This window comes from Mesocricetus auratus, unplaced genomic scaffold (assembly GCF_017639785.1).
Source record: "Mesocricetus auratus isolate SY011 unplaced genomic scaffold, BCM_Maur_2.0 Super-Scaffold_100015, whole genome shotgun sequence".
NCBI lineage: Eukaryota > Metazoa > Chordata > Mammalia > Rodentia > Cricetidae > Mesocricetus > Mesocricetus auratus.
The window spans coordinates 24,033,439-24,057,523 of NW_024429198.1; the positions used below are offsets into that span (position 1 = coordinate 24,033,439).

Consider the following 24,085-nt stretch of genomic DNA (forward strand, 5'->3'; position numbering starts at 1 on the left):
GGCTTGGGAATATTATGGAAAATAAATTTATAGTCCTTTGGTTGTGCGTTAGAGGTTACAAACCATTATTTTATTCCCAGTAATTATTCAACAGTTACTGAAATAATGGTCCTTTGGACTGTGTGTTCCTCTGGGATAATACTTCCCTCTCATCTTCACCATGTCCGTTTATGATGATAACAATGTCATGGGCTTTGCATTTCAAAGAAAAAAGAGAAAACAAATGTGGTTGAATTTTGCTTTATGTAACAGCATCCCAGGTTTTAATTCTAAGATAGTACTTTTTAAAAAATTTTTGCAAAGAAAAAGTAACAACTGAAGCTTTCCTACCTACTCAATGAAAAGAAAACATACTAGTACCCTGGAATGCACCTGTGTCATATGTTTGCCTGCTTGAGGTTCTGGTTGGCTTCTCTGTGAAGCTGCTGTATAATGTCTGATCTCTGAAACCGATGTCTAGGAACAACTGGGGATGCAGCTGCCACAGCAATGGGATGTAGAGTCAGAAGAACCATCCCTTCTAGCCAAAATAGGGGTTACAAGGGCACCATGTCTGCCTGCATACTGCCATGACCCACCGTGATGATAATGGTCTGAACCTCTGAAATATAAGGGAGCCACCTCAGTTAATTGTTTCCTTTATAAGAGTTGGTGTGAAAAAGCTAACTAAAACAGGAAGATGGAGTTTTTATGCTTCTTTTGGGAAAATTGAAGGATGTTTACAAGAGGGCAAGCGAGGCTACAGAGAAACTTGGTTTCCAAGGTCACCTCTGGGATTTTCTTTCTTGGATACCATTTCCTGCACCCTCACAGACCATATATGGAACAAGCCCTCACTTAAAATACACATACAGAGACAATTATGTTGAAGTAAGCTTTGGTATTTGCCCATCTCTTGTCTTCTTAGTGCAAACCTGTCTCCCTTTGATTTAACTACAAAGGAAGTATTAACTTACACAATGAACAGTAAACTTGAAATCTCAAATATTCAAAGATTTAAACATAAATAGGTCAAGGGATGTTTAGAAAAAAGTTACAGTTGACACATGCATGATGGATGGAGAACAGAGCACATCTTAAAATGTAACATTAGCTGCTTAACTGGCATGCTTAGAATAGAAATTGTAAGCATACAGCTAGAAAGATGGCGCCATGGATAAAGGCAGTTGCTGCTGAGGCTGGTGACCTGAGTTCATTCCCCTAGGGTTTATGTTCTAGGCTATCAGAATGTGTATATTTTTTAATCAACCATGAGTACTTTCATATGTAAATAAGAGCCACAGTTGACTCTCCTTAGTCAGGGAAATATAGACTTTTCACTTTCCTTGGCAGATAAAAACACATTTTCACCTCCAATCATGTTGAATGAGTTTGAGGGCTTTCTGGGGTCTAGTAACTACACCTTTCCTTTGGCCTTGTGAAAGAAAAACTGTTTTGCTCTGGCCTCTCAGCCTGGTCTGCATCTCTGATGCCTAACAAATAGAGTCAAAACACTTGTCAAGGACGACAGGGAACTGAGTGGCATTCAGGTCTCTTCTGTGTCACAGGAGCAAGATCCTCTGACTTTCTTAGGATTAAATTGCTTCACTGTATACATGGAACAATGCAGCCTTCTTTGCCAGGCTTGATACCTTCAGTTGCCATGGGGTTGGCTTTGTGCATGGAACAGAGGGGATGATCCTATGAAGACTACATGGGGACCCATGAACTCTGGGTCCTTTTACAATTCTGGGCATGTCACTAAAGCTACCTGGTGTTCCAGCTCTTCCTCTGTTCAACAGAAACAGCCAAAGCCACCAATTCATCACTTTGGGGAAGATTACTGAATTCACTGTTAGCATTTATGGAACAGCTACATTAAAATAAGGGATATTTGTATCTTTTTCAATCCAGTTAAGGCTTTAGCTTGTTAGATTTGATGTCTAGTCAGGCATCATTTTATGAATGTCCACTCTACTTTTCTAGTCATCATAATAAATTTGAATAAAAAATTCTAGGGCAAAGTAACATTACACCAGATAAATAAGTGACTATTGAGACCATTGAAGGTTACATGTTTTATATTACATCATTCTTAAAGAAAATGTGAACCTTAAATCTCAGTCAGCAGATTGTGATTGCCCTGAAAAAAAAATCCCGTTTAGAAGTCTTCAAATAGGAAAATACTAAGATTGGTAGAAGAATGCAAATCATGAAAAGGTTTTTTCCCCACCTAACTAACAAGCAGCATAATTCTCTAGTGAAACAGGTATGTAGACAGTCCATTTTATTTGATCACCATGGTGATTCATTAAATGGTTGACAGGTGACTAACAAATGCCAGAGAAAGAATGTCAATTAGGAAGAGATCTGGAGAAGTAGACTGTCTGCAGAAATGAGACCAGATCATGAATGAGAATCGAAGAAGCTGTGCAGGGTATAGTGGGCAGGGACCATCTTTCCATGCTCCATCACCTGATCCTCTTCTCCTGAGAAAGCATGAAAGTCAGTAAAACACAAAATGTCACCATATGGGTAACTAATATATGTATTTTAATTACAGAACTAGATCTAAAACTACATTATGCCTGATGTCTGCACTAAATCCAATAATTTCTTTTTTCTGATCCTAATGGAATTTCCAGTGGGTACATATTTATTCTTGTACCTAACTTGTAAAATACAAAAGAATATTTGATGAGATGGTGAGCATCTTGCTTGCAACCACAGACACAGTAATCACCTGATTATCGGCTTCAGGCAAACTGCGGGATGACTGAACCTTGCTGATGGCATCCATGTGGGAGAATTAGCATACCAGCTGATGGGAACTGAGTGCACATTAATGGCCAAGGCATAAATGTAGTTCCCATCTGCACAGAACATGCTTAACACATGTTACTTCTTACTAAACTGATTATATGTCCAATAGTTAGGTAATAATCATCTCTAGGATGGAAGAGTGAGAAGTATCTATTTCACATTTCCTATCACAACCCCCGCCCCCTGCAGTCAAATCCAAGACAAATTGCTTGTTACATTGACCCCAGAGCAGAGCTCTTTCATCACTGAATTTGTTTGCTTTCTCTGGCTCTCAGCTCTCTCTTGTGATTTCTCCTCCTGCAATCTGAGTACATCGCAGCCCAACAAAGGCTCTGGAGAAAGGGCAAGGAATGGGCAGGAAGGAAGGCCCTTAAGATCAAATAGAAGATTGAAGATGTTAAGACCAATTTTGTACTGTGAGGAGCATGTTGTATGTAATAAAAGAAGTGTTTGCACTGACAGCTGCCATTTAGTGGGGCTCTTGTTGTGAGCATTGCTTGATTCTTGGATTCTTGTGCTATCCTGTGACCAGGGGTCTCTGTCTGCACTGATGCTTCCAGGTTCTTGGCTTCCAATTCAGAGAGTTAGAAAAGTACACATACATAGCAAACAGTAACAAGGAGACAACATGGTACACACTGCAAGGGAACTTCAGTGCCTTGAGCTAGAGTGCCAGGAACAGCGAGCTGCTGTTTGGGACTTCCTTCATGGATTGCAGGAGAAGGAACTGATTGCTAACATTGTGGTTTCCTGGTTTGGTTGACAGGTTTGAATCATGGAAGCTTTTCTTCAATGCATATTTCCTTTCCGTTGGTACATCTGACTTTAATCATAGGCACGACCAGTCATATGTAACCAAAAATGTTGGGGTTTTGTTCCCTAAAAAATTCACTCTGAGGACAAAGGTTGTCTCACTGCAATGGCCCCCTCCCTCTAGTTCCTAGATATCTTCCCAACATGTTGAAAGGAAGCAGGGAGTGACTAACGGGTCTCGCATGATTTGGTGTGAAATGCAACTCCATATAGGTGAGGGTCCCAAGATGCCAGGTGCATTCGTAGGAAACAGGTGTGAGCTCAGGCAGAGCCCTCAGTTGCTAAGCTGTTCCTACACTTGCTGCCCAGTACTCTAAGGAAAGAGGGAGATGAAGGAGGGAGATGGGGTGGGGTGCAGAGAATACCTTAAAACAATCTTACCCCCTGGTTATATACGTATTAAGAAATGCTATTATTTATGTCCTTCATCGTAAATAGCATATTTCAAAACATTCAGAAGAAAATTCTTAGAAACGAAAATCTATTTTTCTCCCCAAAGAACAAATATTTACATCAGCTGACTTATCTGGTGTGTCATTTAATTGAAATTCTAAAATTAAACTTTAGGAGACTGACTTTCATTCATATGCAAATGATATCCCCTTCCTCCAACAATTGCTCATTAGGATAAAGTTTTTCACTATGATTTCAGTAACAGCTATAATAGGGACCTTTCACTTATCCTTGTTCCCACAGTGCTCAGTTTACTCAGGGACACACAAAAAATTCAAAGGGCAGTGGGTTATTTTAAATATTTTGAGAAACTGTAACAAAGCCAAGCATGCAGTAAAGCCCGGATGAATTTAGCTATGGTTTCAGATATTGACGATGACTTGTTTTTATTTTCTTTATTTTCTAATCAAGTTTTTCATCGCTTTGCAACATGGATTTTCAGAGGTTTCTATGATTTAAAAAAAAAAAAACATCAGTTGCTATCAGTAGAGGAGAGGAAACGAAGACAGCAGAACCTCTGCAAGGTTTGGGTTGTTTGGTGCCAGAAGACTTTACCTTTTGTGGAGCTGACAGTTCTTTTGTTGTTGGGTCCATCCACTGACTAAAGGAAGCTGTCAGACATGTCAGCCAGGAGCATCAGGAAGCACAGAGCCACTCCAGCTCTCCCAGCCAATCACATTTAGGAGCTCACCTCATGCCACCAGATCAAAAGCATCTGGAGTTTGCTCCTCTTTGTGTTCAATCACCTCTTACTAAGGGAAAGGAGGGTTTCACAATTTTTCATGCACAGCTAGTACCTTAAGCCAGTGTCCCTAAGAGCCACTGTTCTTACCCTCAGCGATTTCAGATTAGTGTTTATAAGGTGGGCTGAAAACTCACAATCCTTATGGATGAAAAGCTTTCAGTCTTAATTAGTGAGAAAAATAATGGATATACTATATGAATTTATGATTCGAATAAACAAACCTCTATTTATCTGTCATTTTTCCTTCTCCCTGCAGTGAGACCTCTGCTACCTATCTGGTCACACTCTGCTCATCTTAAGTTGTGACTACTGTGACAATACCAAGAGTGGTCTCCAAACTCATTGCAAACTTTTCGTTAATTTTCAAGTTAATCAGAGCATTTCTGCTAAGAGTTAGGTACATGCTGATCCAATAAAAACCATACCTAGGAAGTTATTAACACAGAGAAGCATACAATAAGTGGGTACTATGTTTTAAAAATGAATCTTACTATTGTTATTGTAGTTTGAAAAGGAATTTACATATACACATTCCATTTCCCAGCCATGAAATTCTCTAGGATAATACCCAACAGCTCCCTGCCACCACACACCTCTTTGACTCTACCCACCGACCGACAACTGTTGTCACTTATTTGATTCAGACTGGAAGGTGAAAATATTTTCTGTATATGGAAAATATTTATATTTTTATATTTAGAAAATCCAGACATTAGTAGTTTTAGAGTAAAAGGCATTAGGATTGGATTTTTAAAAATTCCTCTGCATTTGATACCAGGAATGAGAAGTAATGGTGCACACTGACTTGGACACCACAATGCTCTTCACATATTAAGAGTAAGTAGCAAGAAGAATCCATGCCTTCCTTAACCGAGCTCAAATGGATGCATTTTGGTTCGGTTTTGTTGTTTGATTGGTTGGTTTTCTTGTTTGTTTGTTTGGTTTGTTGTTTTGTCAGAAGAACCAGTAGCTACAGACCTAATTAAGCAGGTGTCTTTCTGCTTCTTTCTCCTTCTAGCAGCTAAGCACCACTGATATTTGTATCTCGGTTTAAAATAATGTAATCTATGAATCACTCTTCAAGAGTTACACAGAAGTGTCAGACTTGCTGCCTGCAACATTTTCTGATATAACATTACCCAAGAGAAATGTGTATACAAGCAGTGTGGCTTCTCTGTGACAGGGCTACTCATCTGTTCTGGGCCCTTGTTTTATAAAAGTTATAGCTTTGCTGTGATGTACAGAGGGCTTGGGACATAACTGTAGACTACAGAATAATACTTAAGTGGAGGCATGCAGCTTTAGAGTGGGAATTTCTTCCTTTCTTCCTATACTGTCAAGATCTCTTCTCTGGGTAGCTGTTGCCCAGACTATAGGGTAGGAATAGAGCCCTGGCCGTACAGGACTAGCATCCACCATGGGGTGGGTCTTGGTATTGTTACACTGAGCATGAACACTTTTGTAGTTCACCAACAACAGGCAAGGTGACTGTCTAACAAAATCTAGACCCTCCATCATCATGTTTGAAGACAGAGAAAAGATGAATGCCATCTAAAACTCAGAACATGGCCACCAGTCTCCCTGTGCTGCCTGAATGATGGGTGTTTCAGTATTAATCACAGGATAGGCGTTGTTCTCTTCTCAATTCTGCATGAGTTTCTTTAAGGCACTCCAGTACAGTTGCATGCATATAGTCAGTCTAGAACACAGCCATTCTACCAGGGCTCCAATACAGCCAAGTTCTGAACAAGCTCCTGCACCATCATAAGTACCTGTCCCACCCACAGTCTCTGTAGCTTGGGTTCTTCTTGTTATTAGCACTAAAGCCCAGCTTTGTGCAACCATGGGTGTGATCTGGTAATCTTTTTTTTCTTATTGGTTTTTCCAAACAGGGTTTCTCTGTGGTTTTGGAGGCTGTCCTGGAACTAGCTCTTGTAGAACAGGCTGGTCTCGATCTCACAGAGATCCGCCTGCCTCTGCCTCCTGAGTGCTGGGATCAAAGGTGTGTGCCACCACTGCCCTACATGATCTGGTAATCTTGGTTAGAACCATTGATGTGGCACTGATGTGGTTAGAAACTTGTTTTTGAGTTTACTGAATACTACCATGTATGACCTAGATTCTCCAGAAAATTAATTTATATGTCATAAAGAGAGGCACTGTCCTCTTCCCTCATCCTGTGTGTTTCATATTCTATATTATGCCTCCTAACAAAAGCAAGGATTAAGAGCTAAGAGAGCATGACCAAATTTTACAGTGGATCAGGTTTAGATTCTACTGAGATTTTCTTTAAGGACAGTCTCTCTCTTGGATGTCATTTTACATAGAGATAGCACACTTTAGAGATCTCAAGTGTGACAACAAGAGTGAGTGTGCTTGTGGAAAGCATGCTACAAACACTTTTAAGAGTAACACAATAATAGATAAGGTTACCTAATATAGTGGCTGAGGCCAAACTCGGGCATACAGACAACCTCAAAGCCCCCATGTTTTGTGTTCATGACTTACATTGTAAAGCGCTGGTCACAGGTGCCAGAGAATAAACACATTTTTATGTCCAGGAACACATAGACCAGGGCGGAACACAAGGGATGGTCCTATAATTACAGTGTGTCTCCCCATATCAGTGTGCCTTCTAAGAGAAGCTACAAGCTTTCGTAAGGGAGGCTCATCAAATGTAGCACATTGTACTGAGTACTGGCAGATTAGGTATAGTGACTTACTTTATTTTTTTATTTATTTTAATTTTTGAGTTTACAATATAATTATATATCCCTCCTTCCTCTCCCTCACAAACTCTCCCATCTCTTACTCTCTTTCAGATTATGGCCTTTTTTCATTAAGTGTTATACATACAAATATTTATATGCAAATATATTCTTAAATGCATAAATACAGCATGCTCATTCTAAATAATGTTACTTGCATGTATGTTTTCAGGGCTGACCACTTGGTATTTGATAACAGGTTGATGTGCTAGTCCCTGGGGAAGACTACTTCTCCCTCTCTCAGCATTCCTTAGTTGCCTGCAGTTTCTCTTGTGGAGGGTAGAGGCCTCATGGGCTTTCCCCTGTCCATTTAAGCATGTCTATTGTTGCATCGTGTTTTTAGTCTACTATTTAATAATCCTTTAAAAATATGTGTATGTGTATTATATAAATATATATGAACATATGCAATATATAGTCAAAGTATTGTATGGATATATGTGTGTATAATACACATAGAAACATATAGGCATGAACATGCATACATACATGAATATCACATAAAAATATCTGCACAACACATTCTAAAGGTGACCAGTTTTTCCTCATGGAACATTTGTATTTTATTATTTTTTAGCATAAATAATAGAAATATTTTAATTTTCAAATCATGAACTACAGAAGACCAAGCAGTACCTATTGATTTATAAAAAGTGGATTTTAGACATAGATCTGGGTAGTGCCAGCCTACAATCCTATGGCCAGAGAGTCTGGGAAACAGAAACTTCATTTAGTGGCTGATCGAAGAAGAGGCAGACTCCCTTGGTTAAGTACTGAGCTGAACTCAAGAAAGCCAGTAACAGAGAGGGAGGACTGATGATCAAAGGGATTAAGACTGGGCTGGTTTAACCCCCAGAAACAGCTGACCAGACAAAGGTTAACTCTTGAATCCCAGGCATCAGCCTGGGAATCCAGCATGGGACTGATCAAGACCCCCTGAATCTGGGTGTCAGTGAGGAGGCCTAGGGAATCTATTGAGCCTTGGGCAGCAGATCAGTACCCATCCCAAGTATACACACGGACTTTGGACTCCCATAGAACAATGTGAGGTGCACTCTCACCCTGAACTCTTAGGGAAGGGTCTAGGCCCTGCCCTATATGAAATGACAGACTATGGACACCCCCATGGAGGGCCTCACCCTCCCTGGGGGAATGAGGGGATAATGGGGGAGGGGGTTGTGGGGAGGGCACGGGAGGAGGGGAGGGAATGGGAGAGGGACCTGGAACTGACTTGTGAAGCAACCTTGTTTCTTATCTAAATTTAAACTGGAAAAAAAAAAACTCAAAAAAAAGAAAGCAGGCTGGGCAAGCCATGAAAGCCAACCAGTAAAAAAAAAAAAAAAAAAAAAAAAAAGCGATAGTTGTTATGAGAATCTTTTTCTTTTGCTAGCCGCTTTGGTTATCCCCCGCCAGTCGCCTGGGCTCTGCTGCGCCAGCCTGGTTCTAGATCCACATGAGTCCCAAATAAACACACAGGAGACTATATTCATTATGAAGCTGTTGGCCTTGTTTGTCTCTTACTGGCTAGCTCTGACTTAAGTAACTACCCCATAATTGTTAATCTAAGTATGTCTCTTACTGGAGAATAGTTCCAGGCTTCCTACCCCCAATGGCGTTACATGTTGACTCTCTTGTGTTTCCCCTTCCCAGAATCCTCCTCGACTCCTAGTCCCTCCTATCTAGGTTTTCTATTGGCCAGACAGTACTTTATTGACAAATGCACAGGCAAATAACAGGACTTCCCCAACAGATAGTTGCCATTCAGAAATAATTAGAAGTTACAGGTGATTATGAGTCACTCCACATGAATGATGAATGATGGGAACTAAACTCTCTGGTCTTCCCTGGTTCTTAAGCCAGAGAGACATAGTTCTAGCTCATGGGACATTGTTAATTGAATACATTTAATAACATTAGTGAATACATAACTAGCATTTTAGGGTCCATCGACCCTAAATGGTCTTCTTTTACAGCCTCGTGGTCTTTGAGAATATTTAGGTCTTTAATAGAGGCAGAACTCTGTTGATTTTAAACTACATGTAATTAAAGAAAGTAAATAAAAGCATTAATGTTGTGGGTCCTCTCCTTTCATTTTCCCCTCTCAATTCTTAATAAACTGAACTCAAAGGAGTCTGTGGCTGACCAAGCTTAAATTCAAATATTTGCAATCCATATAGTTCAGAAATACCCACTTTTCTCATCATTTCACCATTTGTCTCTCTGTACTCCAGCAGCCACTAGGAAACACGCAATTTCCCCTTGACCATCCTCATCTGAAGTGGTAGATACGGGCCCAGCGGGTGTTCTCCCATGAGCAGCATCACCCATAGCCCCAGAATGGATCTGAGATGGGGTAGCAAGGATGGACAAGTGGAGCAGGGTTCCTGCCTGGTGCTCACGGAGTTCCTCTTTCTTTTCTCCCATGCACCCCAGCATGACAGCCTGATGGCACTGCCTGCACAATGCACCAGACCTCACAACTTGCCCCTCAGCACCCCTGCTTTCCTCTGCTGCTCCCCACTTCCAAGCAGTCCATGGGTTCTGTTTTCAGTAGTGGTCAGAAGGATCCTTCCCTAAACTCAGCTGCATCCAGGAGTCATTGACACACTTTTCCCTACAGATTGTGATTTTAGCAGATGCATACAGCCCTATCCAAGCAATCCCTTCAAAATGTGATCCAGATTAACACACTCCATTGGCATCCATATCTCCCCATGCTGCAGTCAAGGGCAGCAATGGTTGACACATCCCACAGTTTCTGAACCCCTTTGACCTCACCTACTGAGGCTCAGAACCTGTTCCCTTCACCCACTGCCCTCTTTCCTGATGTTCCGTGCACATTCCTGCCCCTGCATCTTCTTATGTAGCATCATTTCCGACTTTGTGTGTATGATGGCAGTACCCCAGAACTCCCACAGACCTACATGTTGATATTTTGTTTTCGGTCTTCTAAGTACCCAATCACAGTTCTGTGAATGCCCCATGGTAGTTGTAACATAGTACCATCAATGCCAAATAAACAAAAGGGAAAAAAAAAACGAGAAATAGGAACCAATTTCTGGCCATCTGCAGTGTCAGATGATGAAGTTGTTGGCCCAGCTGGCTCTTTCCCAAGTTGATGGAGGAAGCATCTTGTTCCTGCCTCTTGTGCTGTCAGGAAACCTTCAGTCTCGGCTTGCATCAGCACACCATTTCTGCCTCCATCTTCACATTCTGCCTTCTCTCTGTGTTTTGTGTCCTTTTCTGTCTTTTATAAGGGTGCTTTCTTTCAACATAAGGACTATTCTGGTCCAGTACGATCTCTTCTCATCTTCTCAGGTTTTACCTAACTCTGTCTGTCTAAGGTTTCATCTAGACATGAATTGGAGGAAACACTACCTAACACACTACACACTGCACATATACCACAATATGGTAAGGAGTCTGGTTTGCTCTTTCGACAGTTAAGTATCACTTACTATTTGAAAGTAAGTTCAAGGCCAAGACAAAAAGTGATTCTTGTCAACCTCAGTGACTAGATACTCTATAGATGAGCAGTAAACACAGACAGAGTGGGGTGTGGGGGTGGATAGATTTGTGACTGGACGACATGGATATACAAGAAGTTAAGGCTACATGGTTTTGTAGAAATAAAATGAAGATTAAGAAAACTCTCATTAGAAATATGTAGATACCCAAGAGGTGGTAAGGAAGTCACAGAAAGTCAATAATCTGTGCCTTAAAATGGGAAGTGACAGGGAAGACACTCAGAATTAGATTTGAGGTGATGTCCCTTGTGGTATACCAGGCAATTGTCACCCATCTCTTTGTCCTTACAGGTTTCTCTTAGGCTTTCCAGGCCTGTATCTTGACGATCTAAACTTCTGAATTGATTCCTTGCTGCAGTTACAAATCCACACAACACTGAGGAGCTTAAAACAGTGCAGCTTTATCCCTTTGCAATTTTGCAAGACATAAATTCAAATTCGGGTGCAACATGCTACAACCAAGCGGTCATGATTAGCACTGTCTCTCTGGAGGAAAGTCTCCTCCTTGGCCTTGGAAAACTCCGGAGATCTGTGTTCTCCAGCCATACCACAGCTCTTGACCCTTTGTTAATCCTTTAAAACAGCATCCTGCCTTATCTCAAGGTGCCATTGTCACCTTCCTCTGTGGCCATTGTTCCTCTCCTCCCCTCTTTTAAGAATGCTTGAATTAGCATCAGAAAACAGTGGATTGTTCAAGATAATCTCCTTTCCTCAGGGGGTCCTTCACTTGATTGTATCTACAAAGAGTATTTTTCCAGATAAGGAAGCATTCAAGGATCCCTGGAGTCAGGTCTTAGAGGATATTTGAGGCTGTGATGTACCTTTCCATAAAATCTTCTTTCTTGGCTACTTTTCTATCACTATGCTAAGACACAGTAATCAAGGCAACTTATAGAAGAAAGAATTTATTTGGGCCTACAGTTTCAGAAGGTTAAAGTCCATGACCATCATAGTGGGGATCAAGGCAGTTGGCAGGCAGTCTCAGTGCAGGAGTAGTAGCTGAGAGCTTACATCTGACCCACAAACAAGAAGCAGAAAGAAAAGGAGATAACTGAATGAGACAAGCTTTTGAAACGTCCTAAGGGGATTCATGCATTTCACTTGTCCATCTAAGTTTGGGTTTCTGTTGCTGTGAAGAGACACCATGACCAAGGCAACTCTTATAAAGAAAAATATTTCATTGGGGCTGGCTTACAGTTTCAGAGGTTTAGTCCATTAAAGGACATGGTGGCATGCAGGCAGACATGGTGCTGGAGAAGGAGCTGAGAGTCCAGAAGACAGCAGAAAGAGACTGTGCCACATTGGGCAGTATCTTGAACATATATGAGACCTCAAAGACTGCCCACACAGTGACACACTTCCTCCAACAAGACCACACCTCCTCTAACATGGCCACACCTCCCAATAGTGCCATTCCCTGTGGGCCAAGCACTCAAACACTTGAGGCTATGGGGGCCATAGCTAGTCAAACCACTACAGTATCAGAAATACTCCTTTTAATTTTTTTGTTGTTTTATCCTAATGCCATGGTTATTTGTCATATCCCTCATGAGCTAGGTGTAGTGTTAATTCTAATTGGTCTTATCAATAAAAACCTGGAGTTAGATATTAGGGGGTGAAAGCTGAAAGATCAGAGAAGCAGAGCAGCCAGCCACCAGTTCTTACTCTATGAATCCTCAGACCAAGGGGCTATCCTGTCCCTACAAATCCTCTGTATGGAATGCTGTGAGCTCCTGTCTCCTCCCAGCCATATCACTCCTGTTTCCATCTCCCCAGTGCTGGGATTAAAGGTGTGTGACTTCCAAGTACTGGGATTAAAGGTGTGAGCCACCACTGTCTAGCTTTGTCTTTCTTTCAGACTGATTCAGTCTCAAGTAGCCCAGGGTGACCTTGAACTCACAGAGATCTGCCTGCCTCTGCCTCCTGAGTGGTGGGATTAAAAGTGTATGCTACCACTCACTGCCTGGCATCTATGGCTAACTAGTGTGGCTAGCTCCAAACTCTGATCTTCAGACAAGTTTTATGTGTTAGATCACAAACAAAATATCAGCACAGCTAGGCACATTTCTGTGGAGTGGATGGCTTGTCCAGGCATGAAGTTGAACCAAGGAGTCATAAATGTTTGCTTGTGATATGGCTGAGTGAATCTGTTTTTACTAAAACTGTACAGTGTGAGCAAAGTCACTTCTTTCTACAAAATTCTAACAATTCACTTCCTCTATGGTCCTAATTCTAGTACTATTTTTATTAAAGATTTTAAAAAATATAATTAACAGGTTTTTGGCAGGTTTTTGTTTGGGATTGAAAGTACTCAAGAATGAAGTGGACAACATAAAATCTTTCATGTGAATATCATCAAATAACTTCACTTTGGTTAGTGAAAATGGAAATACCTCCTTTTTATTATTAATGAAAGCCTTCTGTCACCTTTCTAATTCCATCACCTCTGAACCACTCCCAAGTTCTTCAAGATAAAGTGAAATAAAGAACAAAACAGCCTACCCTGAGGCTTTGGATCTGAAAATTAAAATTAGTCTTTAGAACTTTTAGAGTTCAAAAGTGTGTAATGATCTTGGGCCTAGAAGAGATGGTTTAGTTGGGGAAGTGCCTTCCCTGAAAGTATGAGGAAGTGAATTTGGATTCCAAGTACTCCCATTAGAGAGAGGGGGGATCTCATCAGTATGCTACAGTAATCTCACAGCTTGTGTGTGAGAGAGACAGTGAAGTGATTGGCCAACTAGTCTACCCAAATCAGCGGTTCAGTGAGAGACTCTGCCACAGAAAAATAGAGATAGATGGAGGAGATCCCCTAATGCTTACTCGTTATTTCCATGTTCTTGCACACTTACATATACACACATACCCCAACACACATGTTCAAGAGCATACACACATATAAACCAACTTTAGGATATATGTACACACACATGAATGTTCCCACACACACATATATGCATACATGCACGTGTGTGCACACACACACAAACACAGGTGAGATTTCTTACATTAGGTCCAAACAGGCAATCGTGAAGTTGTTCATGTTGCAGTCAAAGGGAGAGTGTCCACTCTGACAATAACCTTTGCTAAAAGTGAAATTTGAATTGAGAGAACCCTGGCTGTCCTGGGATTCTTTTCCTTGGGGAACTTGATAAAATGTTGTGATAGCCCACCAACTCTTTGATTTTGGTGCCAGCATGGCATAGTAAGTAATTTCACAACTGCTAGCTACTTAGCTCTGCGCCAAGCCTTGTGATCTTAACAATGCAGACAGTCCATACATGAGAGAGGGTGAAGTCACAATGTTGTTGGTCTATGTGACAAGACTTAATGGAGGAAAGGTTACATTTGCATATTCTCCAGTCCATTAACATTTTCAGGGTAAAGCCCAGTAACATATGAGAGTTATGAGTTCACCTTCTAGGAATTATAGGTAGTTCTTATTTCTTACTCTTCTCGCCTTCATCTAGTTATATGGAATTCCTGACATTTCTAGAGGGCCCACACTGGGTGCCAGCTGTAACTATTATTGCTAACCATCCCACCAGTATGCTAAGGTGGGATTATTATCTCACTCCAACAGATGGGCTGGGTGAGCAAGCATCCACTCAGCCAGTGCCCCCCACCATATCAGTGCACAGAGCCTGGAGAGTATAGAAAGTCATGGGTGACCTCTAAGCCTCTCTTCCAAGACAGTGGGATCTTTGGAGAGTCTGAACCAGAGAGGTGCAGCCAGATTCACACTGAGATATCTAGAAAAGCAATGAGGTGGGAGGAGATTAAAGAGATTTGTGGATGGGGGATGCAGGAGCTGCAGGAGCCTTCTTTTCACCTGTCCAAGATCGAAAGATTGTTTTTGATGTATGCCCTATAAGCCTTTGGCTAATAGAGCAATTACCAGATGGCTTATAAAATAGGCTGGAATGAGTTATTTACTAATTGCTTTCTGAAAGTGTAAGTTTACCTGTATTCATCTTAGGGACACAATGTCTTTGCATGGAAGTTTAATTTATAGGTACTCTGTAGATTTCAGCTTCATTTACATAAAGAACATAATTCTAGTGAGCTATTATTATGAGGATGGTGTTTTTGTTTTTAGTTTGCTTTGTTTTTAATTTACAGAGGTGATTTGGAATCATGGAACAATGGGAAATTAAATTAACAGGAAAACAAACTTGTCATTCTTTGACCCATAGTTATTCTGTGATCACATAGGTGAGGAGAATTCAGTGCCAGTAATCACTTAACTATTTTTAGCGAATATGTGCCATATATATCTTTTGGGAAATTTATCAGCATAAGAGAGGATGCATGTGTATTGGACACTTCCTCCACATGGAATCAAATGTTTTACCTCCCCCAACAAAAACAAACTATCTTCGAAAGCCTTCCTGTTCCATTTGTCTTCAGCACCAGCATGCTTCAGGGTTTGCACGTCAGTTCTACCAATTGTGATAAAAGAGATATAAAGAGGGCAGGTTAGAGTCTGTCAGGAAACTTTTAACCTCTGTCTCTACCTTCTCTGCCTCATTTGTCATAAGTCCTCTGCTCAGGCAACAGCTTTGACCTGCGAAGGCAGGACAGATTCCTCCGAGTCACTTCGCCAGGAGAAGTGGCAGCAAAGTCACCCCACTTCTCCTCTAGCCCATCTTTCAGATAAACAGTCCCCATTATAGCTTCTGAGGTCAGGTTTTTATCTGTGGTCTCAGAGGTTGCTTTTTATTTCTCTGTTAAAAAATCAGCTCTCTGATTTCTAAGAATAGAACCCACAGAGTTCACCCCACTGGCCATGTGGTCCACCTGAGGACACACAGAGCTTACCCACTGGCCCCATGGTCTACCTGAGGACCCACAGTTCATTCCACTTGCCACATGGTATTCCTGAGGACCCACAGTGTTCACCCCATTGGCCACATGGTCTTCCTAAGGACCCACAGAGTTCACCCCACTGGCCACGTGGTCTACCCAAGGACCCACAGCTCACCCCACTGGCCACATGGTCTACCTGAGGGAGCTGAGAAATTTAATAGATTAACATTCTTAAGAACAACACAAAACATGACCTTTAGAGCAGATATAAATATTTTGGAGCATATATCTTGAAACTAAGGAAGAGGACACAGAAAATAAAGCAGGACACAAAATTTGCTAACATGCATTGAAAAGCTCTTCAAAAAATAATTTACCTTTTTTAAGTTCAACCTCAGATCATTAGAGGGGTCTATTCTGTCTCTGTTTTGTGTTGTCTCTTAAAAGGCTTTGAAAATAATGATAGTAAAAGATCAATATTAGTATGCTCACCTATTCTTGTGGCATATTAGATTGTACCCATTGTTTTTCTCATCTGATAATGTCAGCGAATGCTATATGCCAGCCTTTTGAAATCATGTCCTCTACCCACTTAAGCCCAAGTAAAAAAGTGGGGAGATATTGTAAGTTATCTTTTCCGAATCCTTTGTAAATTTTGAGTGGAAACGTTCAGATCATATGTATGTAATCTTCATGGAGTATGAATGTATACAGATGTGAACAGATTGAAAAACCAATAGCTCAGACCTTTTCAGAAATGCTCTCGGCACTTGACCCAGCTGGGCATGAGGAAGCCAGCACAATCACTGTGACATGTTGTCTTGGCTGTGAAGCACATGGAGTGGGTGTTAGGAGAGCATTGCACGTTCTGGGCTTTGTTCCTCATGTTCTCCTGCTTCCTTCCATGCAGGGAGTTTGGATGGAGAGACCCAGAGCTGCCCGAAGTGATACAGATGTTGCAGCATCAATTCCCTTCCGTCCAGTCCAATGCTGCAGCTTACTTGCAACACCTCTGTTTCGGGGACAATAAGATTAAAGCAGAGGTAAGTGCTCCTAGCATCATCAAGTGAGTGAAATTGGGTTCATAAGAACTTAGGTATGTGCAGACTCCTGCCAGACAGAAAAGGATATGGGAAAATGAAAAGTACGCTGTTGACTTGGAGATTCATCCTTGAGACTGAGACACGGCACTTGTCACATAATTAATTGCACGTGTGTGTGCGCATCCACATGTTCTGCTTGAGTACTATGGATGGGAGGATCATGCACATCTGCCCATCTTAGAGAAGCCGAGTCTTCAGGGCCTCATGCTGCTGTGATTCATCTTGCTTTTCCTAATTCTGTCTTTGTGGATAATCTGTCTCCTAAGACTAAAAAATACAGGGCATCAATTGTTATCTCCTCAAATTATTGTCCAGATTCATGATGGCCTGTCTGTCTTTGAGAGCTTGTTAGTAGGATAAGCACTGTACGCTTTGCCGTATACCCAAATGTTCTGAGCCATTTACAGAAGCAGCAGTGGATATAATATGGATATATGCGATCCATTAGAAAGCCTGTTGTCTGTGTCCATCACATAAATGGTTGTTAAAATGCTACATGCTCTTGGAGTACCCTAAGGTGCTTACTACACTGTAGTGTGTTTTATCTTTGGAAAATTACCATGGGCACCACAGCTAACTCAGATTCTTTTTTCAGATAAAGGACAAGCGTTTGCATGCAAGGAGCTGAGTAGTCAAGTTTTTAAAAGACTTTATAAACTGTAATGAGTCATCTCCACAGCATGTGAGCAACTTTGAGCATGCGTCCAAATCGTTATAACAGTGGAAGGAAAAGAAGTGAGGATGTCGTTGCAATTTAGTGTGGATTTTGGCTTTGCTTATGTTTAGATGCAAGTAGCCTGACAGGTTTTCCTTTAAGAAGTTGGTTCGTGCTCACTATCAGAAAAACCACACTTCTTTGTAGTTCTCAGGAAGCTGTGACTTGGTGACTGGATGTGCTTGAACTGTCACAATTGGAGGGGATATAGTAGTGAAACTGGGCAGAGACTAGCAGTGCCACAGAACACTGTGTAGTGCACAGCGCAGCCACACACAGCATAGAATTACCTGATCTTAAATGCTAAGCAAGTAATTTTACATGTAACAATGTACCTACTGCTAAGGCGACCTAAATCACTTTAAAGTTGTATGACATATGTTCCATGTAGACACCATCTTAGGATCCCTGCTTTGATCTTTGACATGTCCTCCATGCCCAGGTATTCAAGGTGAAGGGCAGACTCCTGATTAGGATACCACAAACTAACAGTATTCTAAGAGGAGACCTTTTGAGTGTCTCCCAAGGTCAACGTCACGAAAGCTACTCCTCTTGTTGTTGGCAAAATGCTGTTTCAGGAGCACTTGGTGTGCCAGTACTAGTGGGCTAGGTTTCTGCCCCAAATCTGGGGCTGATATTGGGTTTTCTGACATCACTCATACCCCAAGAACACATAGTAAGGCATGTTGCTCACATGATGGGGCTTTCATGGATGAACAGAGTGGCTCTAGCATAATCCAGATACAGCTTCCAGGAGGTTTGGAGAGGACACTGGCTCAGCCCTGTGAGTGCTTGGTCAGTGGGTTCATGCCTACAGACTGGACTTCCTCTGGTTTGAAACTCTGTCAGACAGAGAAATATGAGCTTTGTGTCACGTTGTTTGGATGAGGGACAAAGGGAAGAGGGGAAGTGACAGCTTTTAAGCTTTCTGAAGTCGAACATCAGGAAAGAAAGTCACCGATCAGGCAGCACAACCACCATGACCCAGGGAAGTCTCAACTTGCTTGTCTAACTAGCTCTGCACACGTGCTCTGTAGACTGGCCTTGAGGTCTATTGGCTACCATACAGCCTGGTAACAGATCTCAAACTCACTTGCAGCTATATCAGAATTGCCCTCAGTACCCTGTGGTAGACAGAGACACATCCATCAAATCAGATAAAGGAAGTGCCCCAAGCCAGCAGCCAAGCCTGCCATCTGGAACAGAAGCTATCGTCTTCTGGAGTCTCTTTGCTTATCTTTAAAACAGTGAAAGAATGGAGAGCAGGGAAATGATGGAGTTAGTGCTAAGGTAAAGACATTTTAACAGAAAGAAAAGTACAAAAGCATAGACATGCTTGGAAAACTAGTGATGCTGAAACTATTGGTAAGGCCTTTGTGGGATTAAAGAAGTTGACTTATACAGGACTAGTGAGTGAACATGCTTATCCACAGTTTCCTATCTAAGAACAAAAGACATCAAGTTACAGTTTTAGCTTATGAATGTATGTACATGTCTGAATGTGAGAACTTGTATGTATGTGTCATTGGGTACATGTATATGTTATATGCCAGTATGCTTGTGAGCATATGTACGCACAAGCATCTCTGTGTGTATATGTGTGTATGCCTATATACATTAAGTATGCATATTCTAGTGTATGTCTGTGTATGCCAGTGTGTGTGTGTGTGAGTATGGAAGTGTGAGCATGTCATATGTACACATGTGCACACATAATTCTTTTTTTATATGTCATTGATCTGCCTGTATCACCTTTCAGTGTCTAGCAATTTTTCCAACAGCTAGCACTTGAAGGCAGCTAATATTATCAATGGAACACTTCCTCCCCACTGATGCTCCCATCCTCAACTCTGGGTCCCCATGGTGACTGTCCTCTGGTTCTCATGAGCTGGATGAGAAGGAAGACTAGGGTACTGTAGGACTGAGGGCATGACCTAATACTGAGCTTAGAACAGGAAAAGGAACTTGCCCCCCACTTCCTGTAGTCATATGTGGAGTTATGCACATGGGTGTGAACATGTGCACACACAAATGTTGTAAAGTCTGATAAGAATTCTGCATGGACTAGTTTTGTCTTGTGATCCTTACTTAGAGTCCAGACTGTTAGTAATTACTCCCCCTTTGCGATGGATGGCTGCCTGTCATGTTTTCATATACAGGTATTGATTTTTGTAATTACCTGTTGTCCAAATACTAATCTGGCAGGCACTAGCCTTTCCAAATTTACTCAGTCCTCTAGTCTTTCTATTGCATTTTATTGAATTGATTTAGCTCTTCAGTCTACATTTCATTATTGGTATTGACTTTGCTCACACAATAGATAGACCATTGAGCAGAAGGCAGAATTAAATCTCCTCTACACAGAGAGCCATAAATCATAGTCCCCATGTTCTTTATCATGGTGCTTTGTACAGCTTTCTTATCATGAAGTAAAAGGAATTCTGTTTTGCTCAAATGATGCTGGAACTTACAGGTACAAAGTCTTGGACTCACCTCTTTCAATCAACAGATGAAAGCCAGCCCTTTACCTTTTCTTATGGAGCTAACGAATTTGAATGTGAGCATCCATGCAACTCCCTGCAGTGCAGCAAACCTGAGGCTTTAGGGCTAAGGAGTGTTAGCTTGACAGTGTCCAGTGACTGAAGTGAACTTCGCATCACAACAGGTGTACCGATCCAGGGTAGGACACTTAAGTGTCTGTACTTTGAAGATCAGCAAACACCTGAAGATTGGAAGAGATGGGAAGGATATACACAGCTCCTTCAGAATCTAAAGCAAGATCACAAGAAGAGCAGCTGAAGAAACATTAAAAAAGAGCAGAAGTAGTAGAAGGGATGGAGAGAGGGTCTGAATTCTCACACACTACATTGTGTGCATCATTTCCACGCAGCTAGAAGACATCTCATATCTAAGACTTGAGCAGCATGAGTAGATGTCAGTAAAATATGAACAGTGCTTTCTATGTGTGCTAATTGCTGGAGATGTCACAGCAAACTAACTTTAAGTCAGAGGGACATGGGACATTGAAGCTTGCTCAAGAGTATGAACTGCAAGCATGTCCAAGGAAGTGCATCAATATTGATAACTTTTGGGCATTTTTTAAATCAATTTTTTTCTGAGAAGTCTCTTCAGTTAAGTATGCTAAGAGCATGCCATTGATGCAGGGATAATACCAAAAGCCTTTGTAAATTGAAAGAATTTTGGTGTATGTCTGTTTTTCTTTCCTGCATTTTCCATGTCTTTTTTTTTTTGTATTCACTCTTGAGTAGACAAGAACATAAGCTCTTTTATTCACACATGGAGAGATTCACATACCAGGAGCACACACACATACACACCCCCCACACACACGTATGTCTGTGCACTTCAATCAATTGCATTTAAGTAATACACATCCTAGATATTAAAAAAAATACTTCTACCCTTCTAAGTCACAGTAAAGGATTATTTTTAATATTAAAAGCATTTATATTTTATTCTATTATCTAATCAAATTAAATGTAATGAAAGTAATAAATGGAAATTAGCTTTATAAAAGTGTTAGATTTGTTTACATTAAGGATATGTTTTCTGTTAAATATAGGACCATTCATGACTGTGTTGTTTTTCTGGAAACTCAGACATTTTACTGTGACCCCCATATGTGGGAAAATTTGACAAATTGCCTGAATCTACCAGTAATGAAGATTTAATGTAGAGTTGTGACCTGATCCCTCCTTATAAGGAAAATTAGCTTGATGCTAAAATGCACAATTGAAGCATTTCAAGAATCTATAACTAAACTTATATCATTCCAAAATAAGAAAAATGGTATTAGAAAAATAATCCTGGTTGTATTTACTCCACCTCCAAACAATCCTTTTCTGATCTTCATCCTTTTAATGATGTCAGTCTCATTCCTCAGCTCTTCCCAATGATGTCATTTCCATTCCTCACCCTTCCCAATGATGTCATTCCTGTTCCTCACCCTTCCCAGTGATGTCATTCCTGTTCCTCACCCTTCCCAATGATGTCATTCCTGTTCCTCATCCTTCTCAATGATGTCATTCCTGTTCCTCATCTTTCTCAATGATGTCATTCCTGTTCCTCACTCTTCCCAATGATGTCATTCCTGTTCCTCACCCTTCTCAATGATGTCATTCCTGTTCCTCACCCTTCCCAATGATGTTATTCCTATTCCTCACCCTTCCCAATGATGTCATTCCTGTTCCTCACTTTTCTCAATGATGTCATCCCTGTTCCACAACCCTTCCAATGATGTCATTCCCGTTCCTAAAGCATACTTTGATTGTTACAGAAAGGTGATTGTAATGGAAAGAGACAAAGGTGACTCCCAGATGGGTTGGCATTAAAAGAGAGATTCAAATGTTACTAATTTGTAGGTTAAGGAACCCACACTCACCAGACAAGCATATAAGCAGCACATTGTCATATAGTGATTACACCCAAGGGAGGGTAGACTATAGCTCCAGAGTGTTTGGAATAAGTCCAGTTAGGGAAGTTGCAGGCTTTCTGTAGTGATGAATAACACAAGTAAAAGAAGAAGAAGAAATCCAAAAGTTAGAGATTTCCAGAAAAATACTATCTACAATGTACCCACTTAAAGATGGTGGAAGAAGACTAAAGTTAGCTCTTCATCTCTGAGGGTTTTGTTTATATGTACCTATGGAACTTCTTTTTCTTTCTCTAGAGACAAAGGCTTACCATGCAGCCCAGGCTAGCATTGATTTTCATCCTCAGCCTTCTGAATGCTGAGATTATAGATGTGTGTCACCACTCCCCATTTGTATGTATTTGTGTGTGTGTGTGTGTGTGTGTGTGTGTGTGTGTGTGTGTGTGTGTACTGGCATGCGTATGAGTGCACATGATGTTGAATTTATATCATTATAATAATAATTTTCCAATTTGGAAGTGTCTTTATTTAGTCAGAACACAGAAATTGGTCTTTATATATGATGGCCCTTTCTCCATAATTGTGTTTTATCCAGACTGATTTAAAACATTTCCAATGTTAAAGAAATCAGGACCTGTTCCTGTCTACTACATGTAAAGTATTTCCTGGTTTTACTTCTGATTCTTTCTACCTCATGTAGTTCAAGGGAAGGTTCTGTCCATCTTTTTACTCAATTGCCTTTGAATGCCTCCTTCTCTAACCTTACTGTGAATTGTTCCTCATTGCTTTTTCAAAGAGCCTGTATTTGGTTGCTAGGCATCAGAAAGTAGAGTGCCATTGCTCTTATCAAAAGGATGCTGGAACAAGCACTTAAACTTTGGTTGTCGTACTATGTAATGTGGCTCTGTGACCTTGGAGAAACTGCTTTGCCCCTGATTCCTAGACTACCAGGCTGAACTGTGGCCTGGGGACTCTGTATCCTTTTTGCAAGGACACCACTATGCTGACCCCAAAGAGCAGATGTCAATGGGAAAACTTTACAATACTTTAATGTGAAACCAGTGTTCTGGTTTTATAGACAAACATGTGTGTGGACATCCTGTTTGCCTGTCTGTCTCCTGAGGCCTGCTGTTATCAGCAAGGGGGACACTGATAAGGAGGTGTTGATGTTAACAGATATTGCTGTGGGACCTGTTTCCAGGGAAAACCTTGATGCCATCAGCTACAATCGAGGCAGGAGGAGAGACAGGCTGGAAATGTGCTTTAGGCAATAGTTGGGTCTATGGTGAGCTCTGTGGAAAGCTGAAAGCTTGCAGAGATCACTGCCCTTGCCGACACAGGAGGAAAATGATGTGTGGTCCACTGTGAGCACTGTGCTGTCAGAGCTAATGGAGAATGAGTGACGATGATGGCCAATGAATTTTTAACATTTTCCCTGAAAGCCTGGTTCTTCACACATGAAGGATGATGGAAGAGGTGGGGCACCAGTTACAGGACCTCAAAGGGAAAGGACCGTGACTCACCCTCAGTGGAGGAGATAATAGGTTAGTAAGAGTGTTACAGGCTGTGGCAGAATTGGAAATGAAGAAGACAGATATGGTTCCACTGAGGCATGATGGATGAGGGAGGATGTCAAAATTATGACCCTTTGGAATGTGGAGAAAGCAGTGGAGACAGAGGCTTTCAGAGACAGCGGGAGCTCTTTATTAAGAGGCTTTTGTACTTACCCACCCCCATCACATGCTGTTCATCACCTGCTCTGGAACCCCCTCTACCCTTCCATTGCCAACTCCTGCTCCTGTCACTTCTCTCGTCTTTCTTGGGCCCGATCCAATCAGATCATCCCTCCACCAAACAGGCTTGCCCTGAGCCAGTCAGAGCATTCCTCCATCAGTCAGGCTTGTCTGGCCTTGGAAGTTTTTCTCAAGGGCTAAAAAGACTAAGGGCTGATTAAGGCCCT

General features: G+C 41.3%; 1 protein-coding gene across 5 annotated transcripts in view; it reads left to right on the top strand.

The window, feature by feature from the left end:
* Ctnnd2 (catenin delta 2) overlaps positions 1–24,085 on the top strand; it is an 814,201-nt gene that overhangs the window by 564,229 nt on the left and 225,887 nt on the right. For all 5 annotated transcript variants that reach the window (XM_040757687.1, XM_040757684.1, XM_040757683.1 and 2 more), the window contains one exon: positions 16,825–16,957. In XM_040757687.1, coding sequence (XP_040613621.1) covers positions 16,825–16,957 — 133 coding nt within the window. The remainder of the gene's footprint in view (positions 1–16,824; positions 16,958–24,085) is intronic.